Consider the following 24,016-nt stretch of genomic DNA (forward strand, 5'->3'; position numbering starts at 1 on the left):
AATTAATACAAGTATGTTTAAATTAAATACACACCAAGAATATTATATGTATCTTATCATAATGTTGATAACAGTCCAAAATAAAACATTATTTATCATATAATGTTTTAAACAGTTATAGAGCAAGGAAAAGCCTTGATATATCACAAAGGCTTACCCTACTTGTCTCTAATGTGGTCATAAATAACATGATTGAACTTTTTTGGGGGTTGGGTTTAATGTCAACCAACAAAGTATAGGTTATAGGGTGAATTTTCAGCTTTAATGGTGTAGGAATATCTCAGGTGCCCCTCTTTACTTTATTTCAGGCACAAACAGGCACCTGAGAAGAACCACTGATATTCACAGCTGGATAGTTATAATCTCATGTAGAATCCAAAGAGGCTGGTATGGTCCGAGCCTGCATCAGTGAGAGGCAAGTGGTTTGAAGCCAACAACCTTAACCACTTAGCCACGGACACCCAACCACAGCAGTATCAGATATATACCTGTGATTAAGAAGGCTGAGTGACAAGCCAAATAACATGTGTGATACACCAAATATCACACAGCAGTATCAGATATATACCTGTGATAATTAGGCTGAGTGACAAGCCAAATAACATGTGTGATACACCAAATATCATACAGCAGTATCAGGTATATACCTGTGATTAAGTAGGCTGAGTGACAAGCCAAATAAAATGTGTGATACACCATATATAACACAGCATTATCAGATATATACCTGTGATTAAGTAGGCTGAGTGACAAGCCAAATAAAATGTGTGATACACCATATATAACACAGTATTGTCAGATATATACCTGTGATTAAGTAGGCTGAGTGACAAGCCAAATAACATGTGTGATACACCAAATATCACACAGCAGTATCAGATATATACCTGTGATTACGTAGGCTGAGCGACAAGCCAAATAACATGTGTCATACACCAAATACCACACAGCAGTATCAGATATATACCTGTGATTAAGTAGACTGAGTGACCCAAATAACATGTGTGACACACCAAATATCATGCAGCAGTATCATATATATACCTGTGATTAAGTAGGCTGAGTGACAAGCCAAATAACATGTGTGATACACCAAATATCACACAGCAGTATCAGATATATACCTGTGATTAAGTAGGCTGAGCGACAAGCCAAATAACATGTGTGATACACCAAATATCATACAGCATTATCAGATATATACCTGTGATTAAGTAGGCTGAGTGACAAGCCAAATAACATGTGTGATACACCAAATATCACACAGCAGTATCAGATATATACCTGTGATTAAGTAGGCTGAGTGACAAGCCAAATAACATGTGTGATACACCAAATATCATACAGCATTATCAGATATATACCTGTGATTAAGTAGACTGAGTGACCCAAATAACATGTGTGACACACCAAATATCATGCAGCAGTATCAGATATATACCTGTGATTAAGTAGGCTGAGTGACAAGCCAAATAACATGTGTCATACACCAAATATCACACAGCAGTATCAGATATATACCTGTGATTAAGTAGGCTGAGTGACAAGCCAAATAACATGTGTGATACACCAAATATCATACAGCATTATCAGATATATACCTGTGATTAAGTAGGCTGAGTGACAAGCCAAATAACATGTGTGATACACCAAATATAACACAGCAGTATCAGATATATACCTGTGATTAAGTAGGCTGAGTGACAAGCCAAATAACATGTGTGATACACCAAATATAACACAGCAGTATCAGATATATACCTGTGATTAAGTAGGCTGAGCGACAAGCCAAATAACATGTGTGATACACCAAATATCATACAGCATTATAAGATATATACCTGTGATTAAGTAGGCTGAGTGACAAGCCAAATAACATGTGTGATACACCAAATATCATACAGCAGTATCAGATATATACCTGTGATTAAGTAGGCTGAGTGACAAGACAAATAACATGTGTGATACACCAAATATAACACAGCATTGTCAGATATATACCTGTGATTAAGTAGGCTGAGCGACAAGCCAAATAACATGTGTCATACACCAAATAAAACACAGTATTATAAGATATATACCTGTGATTAAGTAGGCTGAGTGACAAGCCAAATAACATGTGTGATACACCAAATATCACTGATATCTTCATCTTCAGAGAGTTTGTTATTGTGATCTTGTTTATTGACATTTGCCATACCTGAATACAAGCAAAACAAATAATTAGAAGCAATCTAAAATAAATATGTGTTAGTAACATTTCAAATATGTGTTGTATGTCGTGGTAACATTTGAGATATGTTGTGGTAGCATTTGAGATATGTGGTGGTAACATTTGAGATATGTGGTGGTAACATTTGAGATATGTGGTGGTAACATTTGAGATGTGGTGGTAACATTTGAGATATGTGGTGGTAACATTTGAAATATGTTGTGGTAACATTTGAGATATGTGGTGGTAACATTTGAGATGTGGTGGTAACATTTGAGATATGTGGTGGTAACATTTGAGATATGTTGTGGTAACATTTGAGATATGTGGTGGTAACATTTGAGATATGTGGTGGTAATATTTGAGATGTGGTGGTAACATTTGAGATATGTGGTGGTAACATTTGAGATATGTGGTGGTAACATTTGAGATATGTTGTGGTGACATTTGAGATATGTGGTGGTAACATTTGAGATATGTGGTGGTAACATTTGAGATGTGGTGGTAACATTTGAGATATGTGGTGGTAACATTTGAGATATGTGGTAGTAACATTTGAGATATGTGGTGGTAACACATGAGATATGTGGTGGTAATATTTGAGATATGTGGTGGTAACATTTAAAATAAGTGGTAGTAAAATTTAAAATAAGTGGTAGTAACTTTTGAAATATGATGTGTTGGTACCATTTGAGATAAGTGGTGGTTACATTTGTTATAATTCACTATTCTTATTAAAGAGAAACCCAAATGACATAAGGATTACAGTAAACTTGAACTTAGCTATCACCAGCATTAACGTATACCCTTTTTAATACTTGTACAATTTTTACTTTCACTGACTCTTTATTTTTGAAATCTACACTGAAGATCTGTTTCCATCATGTGAAGAGACAAAGCTAGTATATCCTTGATGAAAAAAAGATACAGAAAATATTCTTATACTTTAAAACAGTCAAATAAACTTTGCTAAATATCCTAAATTTTTGTGCATTTTGGATTTATGTGACAATGTTTGAAGAGTTTCTTTTTAACAAGTACATACATGTACATGTATATTACTTAGCTAATAACATTCTAAAATTTGAAAACTGTTCATTTTAATGTTTGTGTATTTTTATATATACTTTTGGGTCTTAAGTATTTAAGTAAGATACTATAAGAACTTACTGGATCCAGACCAAATGGATAAGGTCCGTTGACATAGCAACTACCATTTGGATTTAGCTTATATGCATTTTTGTCCATGTGTAAATAGCTGTACATGCTGAAAACAGAAAAATAACATTGAATTAAAGCATTTTGTTACTTATATCATAGAGTAAATTTATCTAAAAGCTAGGTATAATTATAGCAAAATACAATTTTGCTTAAAATAAGCATTACATATTCAGTTATTATTTAAATACATTATGACCAAATTCATATATGATATTTAATAATAATTTAACAATACAAAACTCAATGAATATTTGTATTACTGCATTGTATTAAAATTTTGACTGCAAAATCAATTTATATTATCATTTTAATTAACATATAGAGGATATTTGTTTGTTTTGCATGTAAGATTGAAATATAATTTCACTGAGTGAACACCAGATGCAATATTTTCACGAGTGGCGTAGCCACGAGTGAAAATATAATAACTGGTGTTCACGAATGAAATATATTTCAATCTTATATGTAAAACAAATAAATTTTCTTTTTATTTCATGCTTTTTTAAGTGATTTTAAGTATTTTTTACTGATTTTGCCGCGTACGGTCGCGTATTCTCCTTTGTGACGTCATCACATCATGACGTCACATCATGAATTTTGAAACATAGGCCTGTTAAATTTCTGTAATTGTGCTACATTTTTAACATGATGTATGATGACATCGACTTCCTTTTCTTAATGAAGCAAAATTTACGCATGACGGCATTTATTTCTGCCTGTTATTCCATGTAGTTTTGATTTTCTTTTCATCCGCATTCAGATATAGTCCGGCTACAGTGAAAATTATATTTTATAAATTTCACTAGTGGTTTATCAGAATATAATCATCTGATATATCACAATAAAACACTGGAAAGCATGAAATAAATACAGTCTAACTTGCCCATGTGAACACGTGTATTAAGCCACTTTTGTCTTAAACGACCACTTTAAATTCCCCCCAATCATTTTCTCTCTATATCTTTAATGTATTAAGCGACTTTTGCTCAACGCGACCAGCGACCGCTAATTAGTAATCTAATTGAGATCAATCTTTTCATTAAACGACCACTTTTACCTGTCAACTATTAGAAAACGCCGCCTCGTAATGTCACAAGTGTCAACAAACAAAACACAATAAATAAATGTGTGAAATACTCTATTTCCCAAACCGTTTAAGCGTATGCAAATGAATTTAAATATACGAGTGACGTGTATTATCCAATAATATCAAATAAACAATGCAATGCTCCGCCCCTACTGAATAGGTGTATACGCTTCACTTGTTGACATTTAGATTGCATTGAATTGACCTTGAACTTGATCAGCAATTAAATTAATCGTAACAATTAGATGTAGTTTGTTTATTTCAAATGAAAAAATGCACAACAGAAAATATCTTCACTATAGGGTTTTTGTGTTGGAGACAAGGAAAAACAACGGAGAAGTTTAATATTCAGGAAAAAGTGTCAAACATGTACGTAATGGATCAAAACTGTTTTGTCAAATATCAGAAAGATATTTTTTACATTGGCATCCATATAGATTATCTGAGCAGGGTAATTATTCAACATATATAAAAAAATGAAGTTGAAAAACATTCCCACCAAATAAGAAAGATGTCATTTATAAATTTTGACTTTTATATCATGCTTTGTCTTAAGAGACCATTTCTTTAAACGACCGTTTTGGGTGTTTCCCTTGCGTGGTCGCTTAATACACGTTTGACTTAAATTTTCATGTTAAGTAAGTTTGTAAGTTGATACTGTCTAAGAGTGTCTTTTCAGCTCACTTGTAGACAAGAACAAGTAAAAGGTTCAATGAACATTAATTAAAACACTGAGTGAAAGTATATGAGCCGCGTCACGACATTACCATCATGAGTTTGCGACCAGCATGGATCCGCGCAGTCTGATCAGGATCCATGCTGTTCGCTACAAACCGTATAACAAGTAGAGAAACTGATAGCGAACAGCATGGATCCTGATCAGACTGCGCGGATGCGCAGGCTGGTCTGGATCCATGCTGGTCGCAAACCCATTATGTTGGTTTTGTCGTGATGCGGCTCATATTAACATTAACCAAGCTTACACTGGATCTGGGGCCCATCCTGATCCAAATATATTGAGTGATTTAGAGAATACATCATTATAGATAAGACCAGTGTAAATAGAGAATGCCCCCATCAACATCATAATGTAACGTCCATTAAAAAACATTCCAAATATCTGAAAAATATAAACAGAACACAAACATTGTATGAATTTTACCAAGGCTCTGCTTCAATGATAAGTATGTATATACAGCTTGAAGAGATTGTAATAAAGCATATTTGTCAGAATGTCAATAAAACAAGAGTAATCACTTTTAAAGCTTCTTTTCTTTTTATTTGGTTGGGTTTTATGCTGCGCCAACACTGTAAAGATCATATGGTACCATTGGAGAAATACTTTTAAGCATTTTTTTCAAGCACAAGAGGGCACCACAGTAGAACCACAAACTTTCAGTAAGCTTGCCATATAGCTTCCTCACATAAAAGAATCCAAAGTCCTTGATGGGAATTAGGGGAAAGTGCTTTGAAATCAACGACCTGAACCAATTGGCCACAGACTCTCTTATTATAGCTCTTGAACAAATACCATCTTCCCTGTGTAATGGTCTAGTTTGCTTTGAATTGGAACTTACATTTGTGATGTTTTGTTGATATTTGTCATCTGATATTGATATATCAATGATATGCTTTGGACTGAATCGAAGACAGCTCTAGAAATATGCAGCAGATAATGTCTTAACTTAAGAATTTAAACAGAATTAAGTGGGGTTTTTTTTTTTGTGCTTTTTTTATTATTTCCTTGTAAGTAAGAAGAGTTTACCTCGTCATCAGCTGATTTAGCTGCTAGTTGTTTTTCTCGTAGAATGAGGAACAGAGCAAACAACAACATGATAGTACCATGCCCTGTATCTCCAAACATGATAGCAAACAGGAATGGGAATGAGATGATAGTCCATGGTGCTGTAAATATACATATACATCTTATATTACAGCATACAATAAAGTTTTGTTAAGCATAAGCATAAAAAATTAAAAACAAATTTAAATTGGTATTTATCTGGTCACTTTTTAGAGTATGAGTATCGAAACATTATTGTCAAATTAGTGCATACAAATCGAAAGAAAATCTGAAAGGAAAAAATTGGGCCTATTTCATAACAGGTTTTAAAAGATGTAATAATTCAAAGATATGAAGATGGTTGTTTGTTTGCTTTTCTGGATTTTTTAACAACGATTATAACATGTTTTTTGGTCATATGTTGGCAATTTATTCCACCCAACGGTTTTCCTTGGATAACTAATCAGCAATTACCAATTTCTTTGCAAGTGACCAAATACTTATCCCACATGATTGCTAAATCAGTTATGGGAGGTAAATGACCAGCCGACTCAATGTCTGAGATCCATTGTCAGTGAGAAATTATGCCTTACTCAAAGATCAATCCGGCAACCTTGGGATAACTCTTCCCATTAATGTAAGTAAAAGTGATACCTGTCAAGGTAACATAAAACAAGAATTTGTAAAAGAGTTACCAACGTCCCCAACCTCGGGAAGTTTTATATGAAGCATAAGATTGTGCTATTTCAAAAGATTGAGGTATCAATCTAAGGACTTTCAGTCCAGACAGGCGGACAGAGCCTATTTCTATATCCCCCTTTTTTCTTCAAAATGGCGGGGGACAATAATATCTCACTAGGATCAATAACAGATATTAATTGGGTAAGAAATTCACAATGATGGCAGTATTTTAAATGGTCAGTATCTCACCTGGATTAACTTCCCTGTAACTAGCTACACCATATGCATCTACAATATGCTGGAATACTGCAGTAAACTTGTTCAGTCTGTTGTAGGTGGGAGGTTCTTGTCGTGTCGACATTCGGTTTAAAATTGATGGTACTGAACTACCACTCCTCTCCTGCAGATAATAAAACAGGCAGCATTTATTGAAAACAGTGATCAAACTACAATAACAGTGAGGTTTAAATAAAGAAAGCAGCTAAATGTGTTTGTGGGTGAATTAAGTTTAACACTTGACCTGTTAAATAACTTATTGATTATTTCAAGGGATCCTATTTGCTATTATTATCATTATAATTGTTAACTGTTTGCAAAGTGTTTTAGCATTATTATTGAATGTCAATGCAAATGTCTAGAGTGGTTATCACATCTGAACAATAATCTAAGGATTATTGGCAGGGTGGATACAAATCCTGTCAAGGTCATGCTGTTGTTTCCATAGGTAAAAAACTCATTGCTTAGTGCTGGTTGGTTCTACAAATGGATTTAGAGTGTTTCAATAAGCTTCAAACACAATCAATTTAAAATAAATTGCATTAACTTAGTAAAAAATATATGTCACTGTATAAAAAAAAAGGTCTTGTTTATTATAGTGTCACCCCTACTAAAAGGGCCAGCCATTTTTGACTTATGAGACCCCTTTGGCTTGCATACCATGTACCTTCAAACTCCTACCACTATGGCAGGCACCAGGCGGATAAACAAGAGCTGTCGGTAGGACAGCAACACTCGACTATTCGTAGTGCTTGATAGTAAAAAAAATGCTTGATACAGTTACCTCCTCCTGTTTACAGGTTGGGGTCATGATGGTGAACAAGTGTGCAAAGTTTCAAAGCCATATGTCAATGGACTTTGCAAATATTTGAACTATTACAAAAAGTTTAACGTAAATTCTAAGTCGAAAAAGGGGCATAATTCTGTCAAAATGCTTGATAGAGTTACCTCCTACTGTTTACAGATTGGGGTCATGATGTTGAACAAGTGTGCAAAGTTTCAAAGCCATATGTCAATGGACTTTGAAAATATTTGAACTATTACAAAAACTTTAACGTAAATTCTATGTTGAAAAAGGGGCATAATTCTGTCAAAATGCTTGATAGAGTTACCTCCTCCTGTCTACAGGTTGGGGTCATGATGGTGAACAAGTGTGCAAAGTTTCAAAGCCATATGTCAATTGACTTTGAAAATATTTGAACTATTACAAAAACTTTAACGTAAATTCTAAGTCGAAAAAGGGGCATAATTCTGTCAAAATGCTTGATAGAGTTACCTCCTCCTGTCTACAGGTTGGGGTCATGATGGTGAACAAGTGTGCAAAGTTTCAAAGCCATATGTCAATGGACTTTGAAAATATTTGAACTATTACAAAAAGTTTAACGTAAATTCTAAGTCGAAAAGGGGCATAATTCTGTCAAAATGCTTGATAGAGTTACCTCCTCCTGTCTACAGGTTGGGGTCATGATGGTGAACAAGTGTGCAAAGTTTCAAAGCCATATGTCAATGGACTTTGAAAATATTTGAACTATTACAACAAAAACTTTAACGTAAATTCTAAGTCGAAAAAGGGCATAATTCTGTCAAAATGCTTGATAGAGTTACCTCCTCCTGTCTACAGGTTGGGGTCATGATGGTGAACAAGTGTGCAAAGTTTCAAAGCCATATGTCAATGGACTTTGAAAATATTTGAACTATTACAAAAACTTTAACATAAGTGGTTACGCCGACGCCGACGCTCGGGTGACTGCAATAGCTCTACTTATTCTTATCGAATAGTCGAGCTAAAAACGGTAACCATTCATTTTAACTACCTCGCGACTGACAAAGGGGCCATTTCGGAACGAGTCCCAAGAAAAACATTCATCCATCAATTAACACACCCGTGGGGCTCGAACCTTCGACCTCCCGATCCGAAGGTGGACGCCTTAACCACTAGGCCAACGGTATGGGTTGTATATTCATGAATCTTTTGATCATACATTCTATACCATACTTAGTACAAAGAACAAGATTTGTATATTTAGAAAACTGACCGAAATTCTAACATTGATATGTTAGCACATACATATGATAATAAAACATTAACAAAACTCTATGATATATTTAAAGTGGCTAGTATAGACTCACATTTCCTCGCTGTAGAGCTTGCTGGATCCTATCTAGATCAGCAACGGGACACCAGCATTCAGCTATCAGACATTTCTGTGTAACATCCAGGTTAAACATGTTTAATGTATGATATATAGCCTTGATTTTCCTCACTTTTATAAACCATACTTTGATGTTCTTGGCTGCAGCTACAAGTAACCTGTGTCTATGATCCTGGGTCTGACCCAATACCTGAAATTATAAATAATTTATTTGTTTTGTTCGGTTTATCGCGCATCTGCACAATATAGGTCATAAGGCGCCAAATCAGGAAGGATAACTTTGGCTAAAATTCAGTGTTAGGAACTAAAAGCAACATCAAGGATCACAACCACCACACCTGGAGCTAAGAGATGCATAGACTCCAGTAAATCGGGCCAATTTGATCATGTAGGGACAAATGGTGGCTGCAATTCTAATTCCTCAATCCTTTAATACAACCACTGAGCCACAAATGTGATAAATAATTTCTTTACATATCAAAACATAAACTGAAATCACAAATGTTATAACCAAGAGTATCAACAATTAACAACTGTTATTTAATTATTAAGAGCAATCATATATGTAAGTACATGTGTAGTACAATTAACATTTGAATCAAAAGTCTTAAAATTTCATTATAGTAGAATATTATCTGTGTTTTTAATGCATGGAATTGTATTATATTGAAATTCTGTATCTAATCAAATATTATTTAACCTATGTCAAATAACGTGCTAGTATGTATACACAAATATGCATATATTTACAAATTTTACTATCCTATATCTACATGTTTAGATATAACAATAATGACCAGTATAACATACAGTGTTGAGATCTTCTATACGAGTCATTACACCAATAGACATCTCTCTCCTCTCTGGCTGAGTCTCAGGACATGGATAAAGTGTTGCCCGGAATCTGTTAAAACATAATATTATATCAAGGTACAGACAAATCACCATTGATTTGTACACAAAATTCCCTACTTATCTTCAAAGGGGTTTAATGTTGTAATATTCTTCACATACAAAGTCTAAGCAAACATCATTACTAGTTTCTCAGAAAAACAAGACTGATACATTGATAATTTGAAGTAAAATCACACAATATTATACAGAGTATAACCTATGTTTGTTGTTTTTTTTATTTTGTTAATACATAAATTATCCCTGATATAAGGTATTAGTTGTGAAACAATATTGAAATAATACAATAGACTTCATCATGAGCAATTCACTCTACAATATAATAAAATACTGATAATAAAGCTTACCCTTCACAGATTTTCTTTACTCGGGTTTTAAGTTGTTCCCCTTGGAAAAATATAATAAATACTGACTTGTCAACTTTGTCACCCTGTAAATATAATATAAATATTTTGATAATCAGGAATGACAAAAACCCTTTTAGTGTAAAAGTCATTTTTACTCAAACTAACTCACTATAGTATTGGAACAATAACTCTAGACGCTTGCAGAATTTACGACGTGGAAAAATATCAGGTTTTTCTCTCAGATTCTTAAATTTTTTATTCATTATGGTATATGAATTAGACATCTTAAAGTGCATTTCAGCAGGTGAAATTGGCAAGATTTTAAGCATTGAATCATTCAACCGCCTTGTCCGGTATTTACCCGAATACAGTATTAAGTACGGTGCTCCAAATGTTTTTCAAGTCTCCCTTTTATTCGCCAGCAAAAGAAATGTCTATTGTCTATGTAATAGAAAGAGCACCGAAACACGAGGCTATCTGATTTGTACGAGGGGGCGTAGCCCCCCGAGTATTAATCAGATTGCCGAGTGTTTTGGTGTTCTTTCTCTTTTGTATCATAGTCAAACATAAAAGCATGTTCCCTGTTGTCACAATATGAAACCCCGGCAAAAATGAACCAATGAACGAACATCTGAATATGACATTTCTGTCGCTTTCCCTTTCTCTGCCGTCACAATATGTAAATCCCAGCAAAAATGAGCCAATCAATGGGCATGCTCTGGAGTGCGGGTAACTAATACCCGCACTCCAGTTAACGCACTGTGCATGTATATGTATACGATTTAACCCTGACACATTTTCAACAGAAAGGTCTCCAAACTATGATACAATATATAAATATCTTTAATGTCTTCTTGCTTCAACAAGAAAGAATTGTTTCTATTAAAAATACTGACATGTTATTTTGACTTTCTTACGCATCCAAATATATTGACAACTTACAGTGACTGGATCTTCTAGAGGAGCATCTATCTCTGCTTGTTTAAGGAACACGTTACCTCGACATACACGCCACAGCATTCTCTCAAACGCTGGGATACGTTCACGTAATATAACACCTGCTACAAATCTATAAATAGAGTTAAATCATAGCATGATAAACACCTGTGATTATCTTATTGCCTCTCTAAAATGTTAACAATACACAAATACTATTTTATCACAGTCTATGTATATGTAATAATTATTGCTATTACATAAAAAAAGTCGGTCATTCTTGCTTTTAAAAAGCCTTACTTTTTTTCTTTTAAAGTTTTTGTTGAAGTTTTAGTAATAACACCAGTATTAGGGTCATATGGTAACTTTCCAGTACTCCAAGTTGAGGAATACCTCAGGTGCCAATTCATGCACAATTTCAAGCACAAGTGCAAACCTGAGTAGAACCATCAACTTTCCATAAGTAAGATGAATAGCTTTCGCATATGAAAGAAACAAGTTTCTGAGTATTTTAGAACTCACAGCATTAAGGGGCTGTTGTACTTTTAAAATGATGTCTTAAAAATGCTGTTATTCAGATGCATAATAATAATTATATATATAGTTTACCCGAGTTTGAGTGCCTGTCCTGTACGGGCTATATCTTCACCAAGCAGTCCAACACTATCATCTGTGACTATTGGCTCGTGCATTGCCTGTATATGATGATGTTCGGCCTGATAAATATCACAACAAAACACAACAATTACCCCACCCACTTAACTCAATATAGAAAATAGAAACACAAAACAGGCAAATAAATATATATAAATCAAGCAGATACCATTGAAAATAAAACAAAAAGCTACAAGAATGCTTGACTATGTAATGATGCAAATGATGTTTTAACAATCAAGTGCTCCCAGACTGCATGCTGCATTACCAGCTCGAAGCTATACAGTATACATTAAAAAAAATAAAAGATGCTAAACATGTATAAATTTACAATTGTCAGCTAGTCAATGTAGAAACAATGAAAATAAAATGGCTCTAATTTCACTATTTTTAATGTTTTCATCATTCAAACTTGCCAATGCAAATTAATTATAAATTTTATACATTCTGTTGGAAAACATCAAGTCTGTCACAGATTAATCATTACTTAGAGGACTGGAGTATTATCATACCAATTTACTTTTTACATTATGCATTATACTATACTTAACTAATTGATGTGTTAAAGCTGCATGCCTCCAGATTAGCCAAAAAAAATTCAAGAAAATCAAACTTGAGAAAAATGAACAAACATTTTAAGAAAAGTTAAAAGATTTTAGATTGAAGTGATTATTAATTTACATGTTATGTGTAATTAGCAACTGATTTTGCAGTATAATTATCACCATATTTCTACTGTGTGACTAATGCAGTTGAGGGTTATTTTTTTGCATATTTTTACCCCTTTTTTTGGTAGTTTTAAGTGCCATATGCACTGTCTCCCTTTCATTTTACTTTTGATTTTTTTTTAAATTTTCTTTTAAACTAGCATTAATCTGGAGGCAAGCTGCTTTAAAACACCTCTATATAACTATATAAACTATAATCAATGTACATGAAGATAATGTTCCAGAAAACTGATGAGACAATTTTGATTTACATCTTCTATTCAGTTAAATTCCATAGCCTTACATACATGATTCAATACATGTTTATAATAATGCAAAATATTTCAAGCAAACTATTATATACTGTTGCTGCAAATAAAACTTTAAAGGTTTACTCTCTAAACATGAAAACATAATATACACTCATATCAAAATACAAAAAAAAACTGAAAAAAACAAGCAAAGGTTTACAAGTAAATGGAAAAATATTAAAATCTCCACCCACAAAAAGAGACCCTTTTGTATACATTGAACATCTAATTTTTAATATTCCCAAGCATGGTTAAAAAAGCAAGCTTGAACTAAAATAATTTTAGAAAAATGTTAATCTTAAATATATATGATTTCAGACATAAAAATATTACTTTATAGATATAATCAATATGCATATAATATTCCAATGGTCTATGTAACTCCTTCAACAGTCCATCATTTTTATTACTATTAATTAAAACACCTCATAATGCAAAGCAATGGTAAACTAATTACACAAGTATTTTAAGGGAGAGTAACATGGTTTAAAGGGGTGTATAAACAGCAGTTCCATCCATAATATGTGGATAAGATAATCTTCTTTAAACATGTTTGGTAATGGGATTGTTTTCATATAATGAGTCTGAGATATATTATACATTTTTCATTCGTTCAAACACCCATACCTTTTGTGTTAATGTTGCCTTCAAATGCATAGAGGAAGATATTAGATAAATCAGGTTTAGAAGAGTAGATGGTACTAAACAAGTGTGTTCCTCCAAATTTTAGGGCTCATCTCTTTCAGCTATAAATGGTGTCATTTTACCTGTTATTATAGGCATGAGAGGGCATCAGAGTAAGATCATACACTTTTTATATGCTAGATTGACAGAATATTCTGATCAAAAAACCCTAAAGTCCCTTGCAGAATTTGAACCCACTGGGGAGAGCCTGAGGAGAAAGTGATCTAAAATCAGAAGCAATATCTCCACCATGGAGTCCAGAGTTTTTTTTTACCATTAGATAATTAAAAGCAACACATTATCTTGAATACTTTTCTTCTTCTTAAAAACATTTCAAACATTGACAGAGTTTGTCAAATTTATACAAGTAGTAACTGATAGATGGAACAACTTAACAAGGAATTGTAAAATATACCTCATCAAAGAAAGTCTGGGTTTTTCTCAGTATATGTTTAAGTTCTGTAAGCTCCAGAAAATTCTTCTTCAAGGCCTCTGTGTTAGAGTTAACATCCCTCATTTCTGATTCTAACTTCTCAAATGTTGCCTGGAAAGAAAAATATAAATGTTAAAAATATCATATCCATATAAAGGTAAACTATATTTATGCTTGGTTGAAAACTTTAATAAAAATTTGAAACACAATAATGAATCATGAATAGATGATTAGTCATTTCCCACCAGCATAGACCCAGGTCAGTCTGTAAGATATCCATGCATTCTGAGAAGGCTTTATACTGGTGGCTGACATACAGTGGTGGTGATGTTGATAGTTTTGACTCCGAATCACTGCAATTAGTCGCACTGAATTGATCAGAGTACAGTTCAGCCACTGCATCATGCCTGAGCAGGCTGTCAAACAGTTCACCAGTACTAGTTGCCTTCACTTTCGCAAGGAACAGATTACTTCTGTATATGCAAGAGCAGAGGTACAGTGTGAATGACCATAGAAAGGATTTCATGATCAATCACAAGGAAAGTGACCTTGCAGACTCACTTAAAAAATCTATCTAGATATACCCAAGATTAACAAGCAATTATCATAGTATTGCAAGCAATCCATAAGTCCCCTACCGGTTAGAACCCCATCAACATTCTGAAGGGCCATTGGCCATTCACTAATGTTTCATTTTTCTCTATTTTTAAGTAAATTTGTTGGAAATGTTCTTTAAAAGTGACCACAGGAAACAGTTTTTATGAACAGACAGACAGACAGACGGACTGAGGACACTCTAAAGTTAATATTTGAAACATCCCTGTTACCAAAATATAACATTTTAAAAGCAAAATTCTTAAAGAGGAGATAACTCTTGAATTAAAGATGCAATTTCATAAAAATTTTCAGCTCTTTTTTACTAATCACAAATATTGTTATATTTGCCATGTTTTAAGCCTATTTGTTGCCAAGGCAACTGATATTTTATCAAAATAGGAAGAAAAGAAAAAGACATGCATAATCTCAAGACTGCCATCTACCAATATGTCAAGTTTCATAAAAAATATTTCCAGTACTTTTTGCGTTATCACTGGATCCACTTTATGTGTAAAATTTGCCATATTTTCAGCATATTTGTTGCCATAGCAACCAGAATTTTTAACATAGGAAGAAAAGAAAAAGACGTGCATTATCTCAAGACTGCTATCTACCCATATGTCAAGTTTCATAAAAATATTTCCAGTACTTTTTGTGTTATCACTGGATCCAGTTTATGAGTAAAATTTGCCATATTTTCAGCCTATTTGTTGCCATAGCAACCAGAATTTTCAACAAAGGAAGAAAAGAAAAAGACGTGCATAATCTCCATACTGCCATCTATCCATATACCAAGTTTCATAAAAATATTTTCAGTACTTTTCAAGTTATCGCGGGATCCAGTTTTGTGGACTGACAGACTGACAGACGGACGGACAGACGGACGGAAGGACAGACGGACGGAGGGTAAACCTAAAGTCCCCTCCGGTAAACCGGTAGGGGACTAATAACAGACAATATAAAAATGGAAGCTAGGCAAAAAACATTTAAGAAATTCTTAGGGTAAGGTCTAAGATAAATACTAACCTCGAGGTCAATCATCTCTCTAGGCTGTGGGGCATCAGGATTATCTCCAGTATCTAACATTGGTATACCATCCTTCTTTATCTCCTTCTCAAGGAACCCTGTAAAAAGGGAGATAATTCTTATAATACTGTGTAAAAAGGGAGATAATTCTTATAATACTGTTGTTTTATTTTTATCTTTTGGAATAATTGATTTCAGCACATTAAGTATTGAAAATTGAGTTCCACTCAAGCCAGTATTAGGGTGCATGAGGAATGTTTGATTTTTTCATTACCCCTCATGTACAGACCAAATCAAACCCAGTCAGTCTGCAAATTTTGTGTAATTTTCTGATTTTAATGCTTCCAATGGATCACTTTTTTCCAGATATTTATGATTTAATTATAACCTTAACTGTCAAATAAGTAAGTGATTTATCAACCATGTAAGTAATACAGTAAGTGCATAATAATTTGTTGAATTTCTTGTAAAAGTTTGAATACAGTACAATATTATCTTCCCAGATTCTTGTCATTTTGGTGCAACAGATGGGTGAATTAAAATAACAAGACTGAGCAAAGAAACATAACCTGCCTACATAGAGTTTAAATACCAACAGTCTTGGCAATGTCTTTCACATTATTATATAGTTTAATATAATATCGTTATCTTGACAGCATGCAGGTTCCCCAGCTCTGATAAGACCGATTTATCATACTGTATTGTAAGCCAATCAAATCTATAAATTATAACTCAAGCCACCCTTTTATAGATGCCAAAGTCTAATCACATGATGAAGTGAAATGTCAACAAAGATTTTGTCAGTAAAGAATTTAATGAAATATCGGATCAGGAAGTACTTGTATTGTGATTTATGGCAACTTACAACTACTTTAAATGTATTTGATTGGTCAATAACTGCTACTGCCAATGTTTATCTAACAAGCAAATTGTTTAATGTAATCTATTGTATACAGATTATGTCAACAAAATTCCTAAAGTGAATTTAATCTTACAGCAAATTGCACATATAGTGCATTTTCATAGTGATAAAAATCTGCTGAATGAGGATGTACAAGTATAATGATATTGAATATAGAAATTTCAACTGCAACAATACTAAGTCTTGTTACATTAAATTGTTTAACGGACTATTATTTTATACCTTTGAACAAATCTTTTACCTAACATGATATTTTAAATCAAATCTGTCCTTAAATTAGATGTAGGGCTACCATAATATTTTGTATACAAATCATTAAGTGGTGAATATCAACGATATGTAGAATTAAAACAGCTGGCACAGTGGAACCCATTTGTCTAGTGAAATCGTCATTATGGTTGTATGAATGCTTGTTATACAAATACAACATATTCAAATGTTTTATTATTCATGTTTCTCATTGAACTCTTAAAATTAATTTCAGTGTTAAGGCTAGCTAAGAATATGATGAGAAATGACTTCTTCCATAAAAAAAAATAATAAAATAGATGTTTTCACAAGACATGGAGAAATGGGGTTGTAAATAATTATTGTACCAATGATGTTAATTGCAAATCAATATAAAATCAAATGTTGAAAATTGATCATATAACAATATACATATCAATTTTCAATGACAGTACTACTTAAATTAACTTTGAAATAACCTTCCTTTCACAGGAAACCTGTCATTAAAAACTGCAACTTTATTTCCCTAATGAAATATCTACAATAAGGAAATCACCATTTGAAAACAGGATTCAAAAACAGGTTGTAGATTCCCTATTCTCTGTTATTATATATCACTTGGTGATCATGACTGAGTGGTTAAGGTTGTTGACTTTAAACCAATTGCCCCTAACTATAGTGGGTTTAAATACCACAAGAGAGTTTGAATTCTTTCATGTGAGGAATCTATCCATCTTGCTTACAGAATGTTGGTGATTCTACTCTAGAATCCATTTGTGCCTGAAATAATGCACAGAGGTGTGCCTGAGATCTTCCTCCACAAGTAAAGCTGGAAAGTGTTATTTGACTTCTTCTGTATTTGTGGGATGTAAAACCCAATTTAATATTATAGAAAGATACATGTTACATTGTAAGCTAATTATTTTAAAATGAATCCATGATTAAAATGATAGCAAATCAGTTCCCATTATCATAACCCTTACTGATTCAAGTGTTTCATTTATTTATAATCAGGAAAGTCTTCTTTCTTCATAAACCAAATGTTACAAGTATTAACACTGACTCACTTTCCTACAAGTTAAATGATATCAATCTTGTTTATTCAATGAAATGTGACAGTTAAATATATTGATTATGTGACAGTGTAATGTATTTATTATGTGACAGTGTAATGTATTATTAAAGTGATAGTGTAATATATTTCTTGTGACAGTGTAATGTATTTATTATGTGACAGTGTAATGTATTTATTAAGTGACAGTGTAATGTATTTATTATGTGACAGTGTAATGTATTTATTATGTGACAGTGTAATGTATTTATTATGTGACAGTGTAATGTATTTATTATGTGACAATGTAATATATTTATTATGTGACAAGTGTAATGTATTTATTATGTGACAGTGTAATGTATTTATTATGTGACAGTGTAATGTATTTATTATGTGACAAGTGTAATGGATTTATTATGTGACAGTGTAATGTATTTATTATGTGACAATGCAATATATTTATTATGTGACAGTGTATTTATTTTGTGACAGTGTAATACATTTATTGTGACAATGTAATGTATTGATTAAGTGACAGTGTAATGTATTTATTATGTGACAGTGTAATATATTTATTATGTGACAGTGTATTTATTTTGTGACAGTGTAATATATTTATTGTGACAGTGTAATGTATTGATTAAGTGACAGTGTAATGTATTTACTACGTGACAGTGTAATGTATTTATTATGTGACAGTGTAATGTATTTATTATGTGACAGTGTAATATATTTATTATGTGACAGTGTATTTATTTTGTGACAGTGTAATATATTTATTATGTGACAGTGTAATATATTTATTATGTGACAGTGTAATATATTTATTATGTGACAGCGTAATATATTTATTGTGACAGTGTAATGTATTGATTAAGTGACAGTGTAATGTATTTATTAAGTGACAGTGTAATGTATTTATTAAGTGACAGTGTAATGTATTTATTGTGTGACAGTGTAATATATTTATTATGTGACAGTGTAATATATTTATTATGTGACAGTGTAATGTATTGATTAAGTGACAGTGTAATGTATTGATTAAGTGACAGTGTAATGTATTGATTAAGTGACAGTGTAATGTATTTATTATGTGACAGTGTAATATATTTATTATGTGACAGTGTAATATATTTATTATGTGACAGTGTATTTATTTTGTGACAGTGTAATATATTTATTGTGACAGTGTAATGTATTGATTAAGTGACAGTGTAATGTATTTATTTTGTGACAGTGTAATATATTTATTATGTGACAGTGTATTTATTTTGTGACAGTGTAATATATTTATTGTGACAGTGTAATGTATTGATTAAGTGACAGTGTAATGTATTTATTACGTGACAGTGTAATGTATTTATTATGTGACAGTGTAATGTATTTATTGTGTGACAGTGTAATATATTTATTATGTGACAGTGTATTTATTTTGTGACAGTTAAATATATTGATTATGTGACAGTGTAATATATTTATTATGTGACAGTGTAATATATTTATTATGTGACAGCGTAATATATTTATTGTGACAGTGTAATGTATTGATTAAGTGACAGTGTAATGTATTTATTAAGTGACAGTGTAATGTATTGATTAAGTGACAGTGTAATGTATTTATTGTGTGACAGTGTAATATATTTATTATGTGACAGTGTAATATATTTATTATGTGACAGTGTAATGTATTGATTAAGTGACAGTGTAATGTATTTATTAAGTGACAGTGTAATGTATTTATTATGTGACAGTGTAATGTTTTTATTATGTGACAGTGTAATATATTTATTATGTGACAATGTAATGTATTGATTAAGTGACAGTGTAATGTTTTTATTATGTGACAGTGTAATATATTTATTGTGACAATGTAATGTATTGATTAAGTGACAGTGTAATGTTTTTATTATGTGACAGTGTAATATATTTATTATGTGACAGTGTATTTATTTTGTGACAGTGTAATATATTTATTATGTGACAGTGTAATATATTTATTATGTGACAGTGTAATATATTTATTGTGACAGTGTAATGTATTGATTAAGTGACAGTGTAATGTATTGATTAAGTGATAGTGTAATATATTTATTATGTGACAGTGTATTTATTTTGTGACAGTGTAATATATTTATTATGTGACAGTGTAATATATTTATTATGTGACAGTGTAATATATTTATTATGTGACAGTGTAATATATTTATTATGTGACAGCGTAATGTATTTATTATGTGACAGTGTTATACATTTATAATGTGACAGTGTAATATATTTATTATGTGACAGTGTAATTTATTGATTTCTATGTAAATAATAAAGACATACTAAGTTTTCTCTCCATTTCATCACATCTTCTCACTTCATTAACAAACTTTCTCTGGAAAGCATTCACATCTGGATTCAACTATAAATAAAGAATAACAGAAAATGACATAATCATAAGTCAATCTGTGTTTTTTATTAAAACAAAGGGTGTCACAGTCAGCATAAAAGTTAACTGTTTAAACTGTGACCTAGAACCTTTGTAAAACGTAAAAATGAATGTACTAACAAAATTCTTAGATTTTCAACATAAACTTAGTTTGTTTAAGAAAGTTATGCCATTTTGATCTTGCTTTATAGTATGTACTCAAATTGATTACATTACATTAACATGGGATTAATTGTTTTGGGTAGGTCTGTACTGTACGTAATGAGATAACATGTAATTGGAAAAAATACATTGCTGAGTACAATTAAAATACAAACAAAATGTCATTATATATTATTTTGGTTTTGGAGTGATATATGTGGATATATTACCTGTTAAGATTTTATATCACCCGAGCCGTTAGGCGAGGGTGATATTTTATCTTGACAGGTAATATATCCACATATATCACTCCAAAACCAAAATAATAATTTTATTACCCTTCCCCTGCCGAGACGATTTTTTAAAAAAATCATTGCTGTTTCAAATGAAGCGTCGAAATAAGATTCCCTTTAGGATACCTCTTCGTCACAACATGACGTCACATAAATACATGACGTATTTTTCCCGTACCTTACGAAAGTAAACAATAGAAAAGGAGTAGTCTGTTGAACGCACTTTTTTGTAATTAATATCAAGCTTTCACAAGGTCATATTTGTTTTCGATACTGATGGTTATATGTATCATTACTCAACTTTGGTAAATATTTATCATTTGACAGTTAAAAAGTGCTTTTAAATCGGAATTTACACCGCGTAAAATCGAACCGTACGCGCATCACCTCAGCGCATATTGTTTACAACTTTGGGTACCAAACGGGGAAATTTAGTGTGTATATTACCCGTCTGGCTCGGTTATATCAATTTCTTTCGGGTGATCAATATCCAATCAAAAAGGCGGAAAAATTCTGGAAGGGTAATGAATCTTTTTATAAATATTCAGGTAAAGTGTAGAATCAATTAAAATTAATAATTTCATCCTTCTTAGGAAAGAGCAAACATAAATTATATCATGTTAAAGTAACTGTTTTAGAGCATGTAAGTTGCTTATTACCTAAGGAAAGTAGCCCTGGATGTGAAATTATTAGTGATTGAAGTAGAAAAAATGTAAACAAAGTAGTATTTTACATTCCATAAACTTAAACTGTACTAATCCCCCTAAAACAACAAAAGCAAAAGATGATTCATGTTATTGTAGAAATTAAAATGATACATACATCTCGGAACTGTACCAGTCCTAGCTCTCCAAGTTCGGAGACACAGGCATACGCGGCTTCAGATTGTAGGAACAGTTGACATAACGTCATATCCTCGCTGCGGAACAATGAACCCATCTTTACTCTGTTCTGTTATACTCCTCAATAATTACAAGAAATATCTGAAATGTGAACATTAAATATTATTTTTTATACAATACCATCTGATGTATAATGCTATCATATGATAGAAAGAGTGAGTGTCTTACAAGTAAAAAGTTGCATTTGCTTTGTTTATGATATTTACACAGAAAGAGTATAAAATACCAGCAAAGTTTTATATCGCGACCCAGCATAGACCAGATCAAACATACAGATCAAACAATGATACTTGTGTAACCTTCAAGTGTTCCATTTTAGGCAAATATAAATTCATTGCACACATAAACAGGATAACCACTTGTGCAAACAATAAATTAAACCAATAAAAGTAAGAAATACAGTAAATCAACAACAAGTATCTCTTCATTAAGCATGATATTTTAATACCAGTAATAAGAATTAAAAGTTCATTATCAATATCAATATCATTGTAGAAGTTTCTTCAAACATTTGTGTAAAAAAATGAACATTTTTCACAGAAATGTAAACAAACATCTATTTCTTTTAAATCAAGTACATTTAGTCAATACAGTATCCATGTAGGTCTTACTTCCCCATCTCGATGATAATGTAGAATTTTTTTATCAATATTTCCATTGATCAGACATTTGTTTCCCCTTCCCTCCATCAGCGGTATACATAGACAAGATTATGCAAAGCACTTACACAAACATTATTGATTATTGAGTTCTTTACTACCATAGATAATGATAATACAGCAATTGACCAGTTATATTATAACAATTCTGTTAGACATTATTTATGAACTTCAAGATAATTTTGATTATTAATTATTCATACATTCAAAACATCGTTCTAAACTGCAAAATTAGCATGACATACTTTTCTATCAGGCAAGGATTAAGTATTTATTCTATGTTTTTGTGTGGATTAATGATTTATCTGTGAAAATTATATTTGATCATTTCAGAGTTAAAATTTTCAAAATATAATTTCACACTTTTCAATGACAAGACTACAATTTAAAGATTTTTCATTCCAAAAACCACCACAAGAAACTAAACAAGAATCTAATGAAAACACTGCATCAGGCTTTTACCAATTACCATAAGAAATCAAGGACACACCATTATACAATCCACCAAATTATCTTTCTTGACCTTTTCTGGCATCATTATCAAAATATGCCTATTTGTATCATAAGCTTCCCTTAACCAATTTAGCAACAGGTTTATATGGAAAACCTACTTATTTCACACAGGCTCCTATAAAATTTAATTTTCCTAATAAGGACTGAATTTCTTTTATAGAAGCTTCTTCCTTTTGTAATCAAACAGAAAGCAGTAACAAAATTTCATGTAGTCTTTCTGAGGTAACAGCCATTGACATCTTTGAGGAATTTAATAAAACACCTAAAAAACTCATAATTTGGGAAGTGGAACAACTCTTTTCTAAAGACTCTTCAATACCACTGTCTAAAAGGACTTTGTGTAAAGTGATTTTGACCATTTGTGCATTTTCAGGCCTCTCAACCCCTGCAAAATCATACAAATAATTAAGATTGAATATACCAAGTAAAGTTGAAATAAGGTAAAAGATATTGCATTTGTCTTGAAGCAGCACTGTGCAACCCCATAGATAAATCTTGATTATGCAACACATTCCAGTATTACATTAAAATTTATTACTACGCCCGAGTTTTGTTTTAATTAAAGCAAGGATTTAATTTTAGCTGTTGCTGATTTTAATTAAAAATCTTTTAAATATTTCAAGAATGTTTTTCATTTGCTATTTCATAGATCAGGTATATTATATTTACATGTCCTTAGGCAAAATATAGTCTATACAGAATCCCAGCTATGAAATCATGTTTACAAATTCGTATAGCACTTGCAGAATTGGCCTCCATGATTAATCAATAAACACAGCGGTTGTCAATCAGCGTGTGTGCAGATTGTTTATAGGGTGCAATAAATAATCAGTCTGTGTGAAAATCCGTC

At 32.0% G+C, this 24,016-nt stretch overlaps 1 protein-coding gene across 4 annotated transcripts in view; it reads right to left on the bottom strand.

The window, feature by feature from the left end:
• Positions 1 to 24,016, bottom strand: part of LOC132755019 (V-type proton ATPase 116 kDa subunit a 1-like) — a 57,114-nt gene that overhangs the window by 28,719 nt on the left and 4,379 nt on the right. For 3 of the 4 annotated variants that reach the window (XM_060748331.1, XM_060747621.1, XM_060746169.1), the window contains exons 2-15: positions 21,915 to 22,075; positions 20,553 to 20,631; positions 16,021 to 16,118; positions 14,380 to 14,508; positions 12,218 to 12,324; positions 11,615 to 11,741; positions 10,673 to 10,755; positions 10,224 to 10,317; positions 9,391 to 9,603; positions 7,234 to 7,384; positions 6,286 to 6,425; positions 5,504 to 5,640; positions 3,383 to 3,479; positions 2,082 to 2,200 (exon numbers count right to left, since the gene is read on the bottom strand). In XM_060748331.1, coding sequence (XP_060604314.1) covers positions 2,082 to 2,200; positions 3,383 to 3,479; positions 5,504 to 5,640; positions 6,286 to 6,425; positions 7,234 to 7,384; positions 9,391 to 9,603; positions 10,224 to 10,317; positions 10,673 to 10,755; positions 11,615 to 11,741; positions 12,218 to 12,324; positions 14,380 to 14,508; positions 16,021 to 16,118; positions 20,553 to 20,631; positions 21,915 to 22,031 — 1,691 coding nt within the window. In that variant the 5' untranslated portion in view covers positions 22,032 to 22,075. The remainder of the gene's footprint in view (positions 1 to 2,081; positions 2,201 to 3,382; positions 3,480 to 5,503; positions 5,641 to 6,285; positions 6,426 to 7,233; positions 7,385 to 9,390; positions 9,604 to 10,223; positions 10,318 to 10,672; positions 10,756 to 11,614; positions 11,742 to 12,217; positions 12,325 to 14,379; positions 14,509 to 16,020; positions 16,119 to 20,552; positions 20,632 to 21,914; positions 22,076 to 24,016) is intronic. The other variant, XM_060746878.1, reaches the window with a different exon arrangement.

The sequence above is a fragment of the Ruditapes philippinarum genome, unplaced genomic scaffold (assembly GCF_026571515.1).
Source record: "Ruditapes philippinarum isolate M1 unplaced genomic scaffold, ASM2657151v2 ctg1746_1_1_1_1, whole genome shotgun sequence".
In the NCBI taxonomy this organism is placed as follows: domain Eukaryota; kingdom Metazoa; phylum Mollusca; class Bivalvia; order Venerida; family Veneridae; genus Ruditapes; species Ruditapes philippinarum.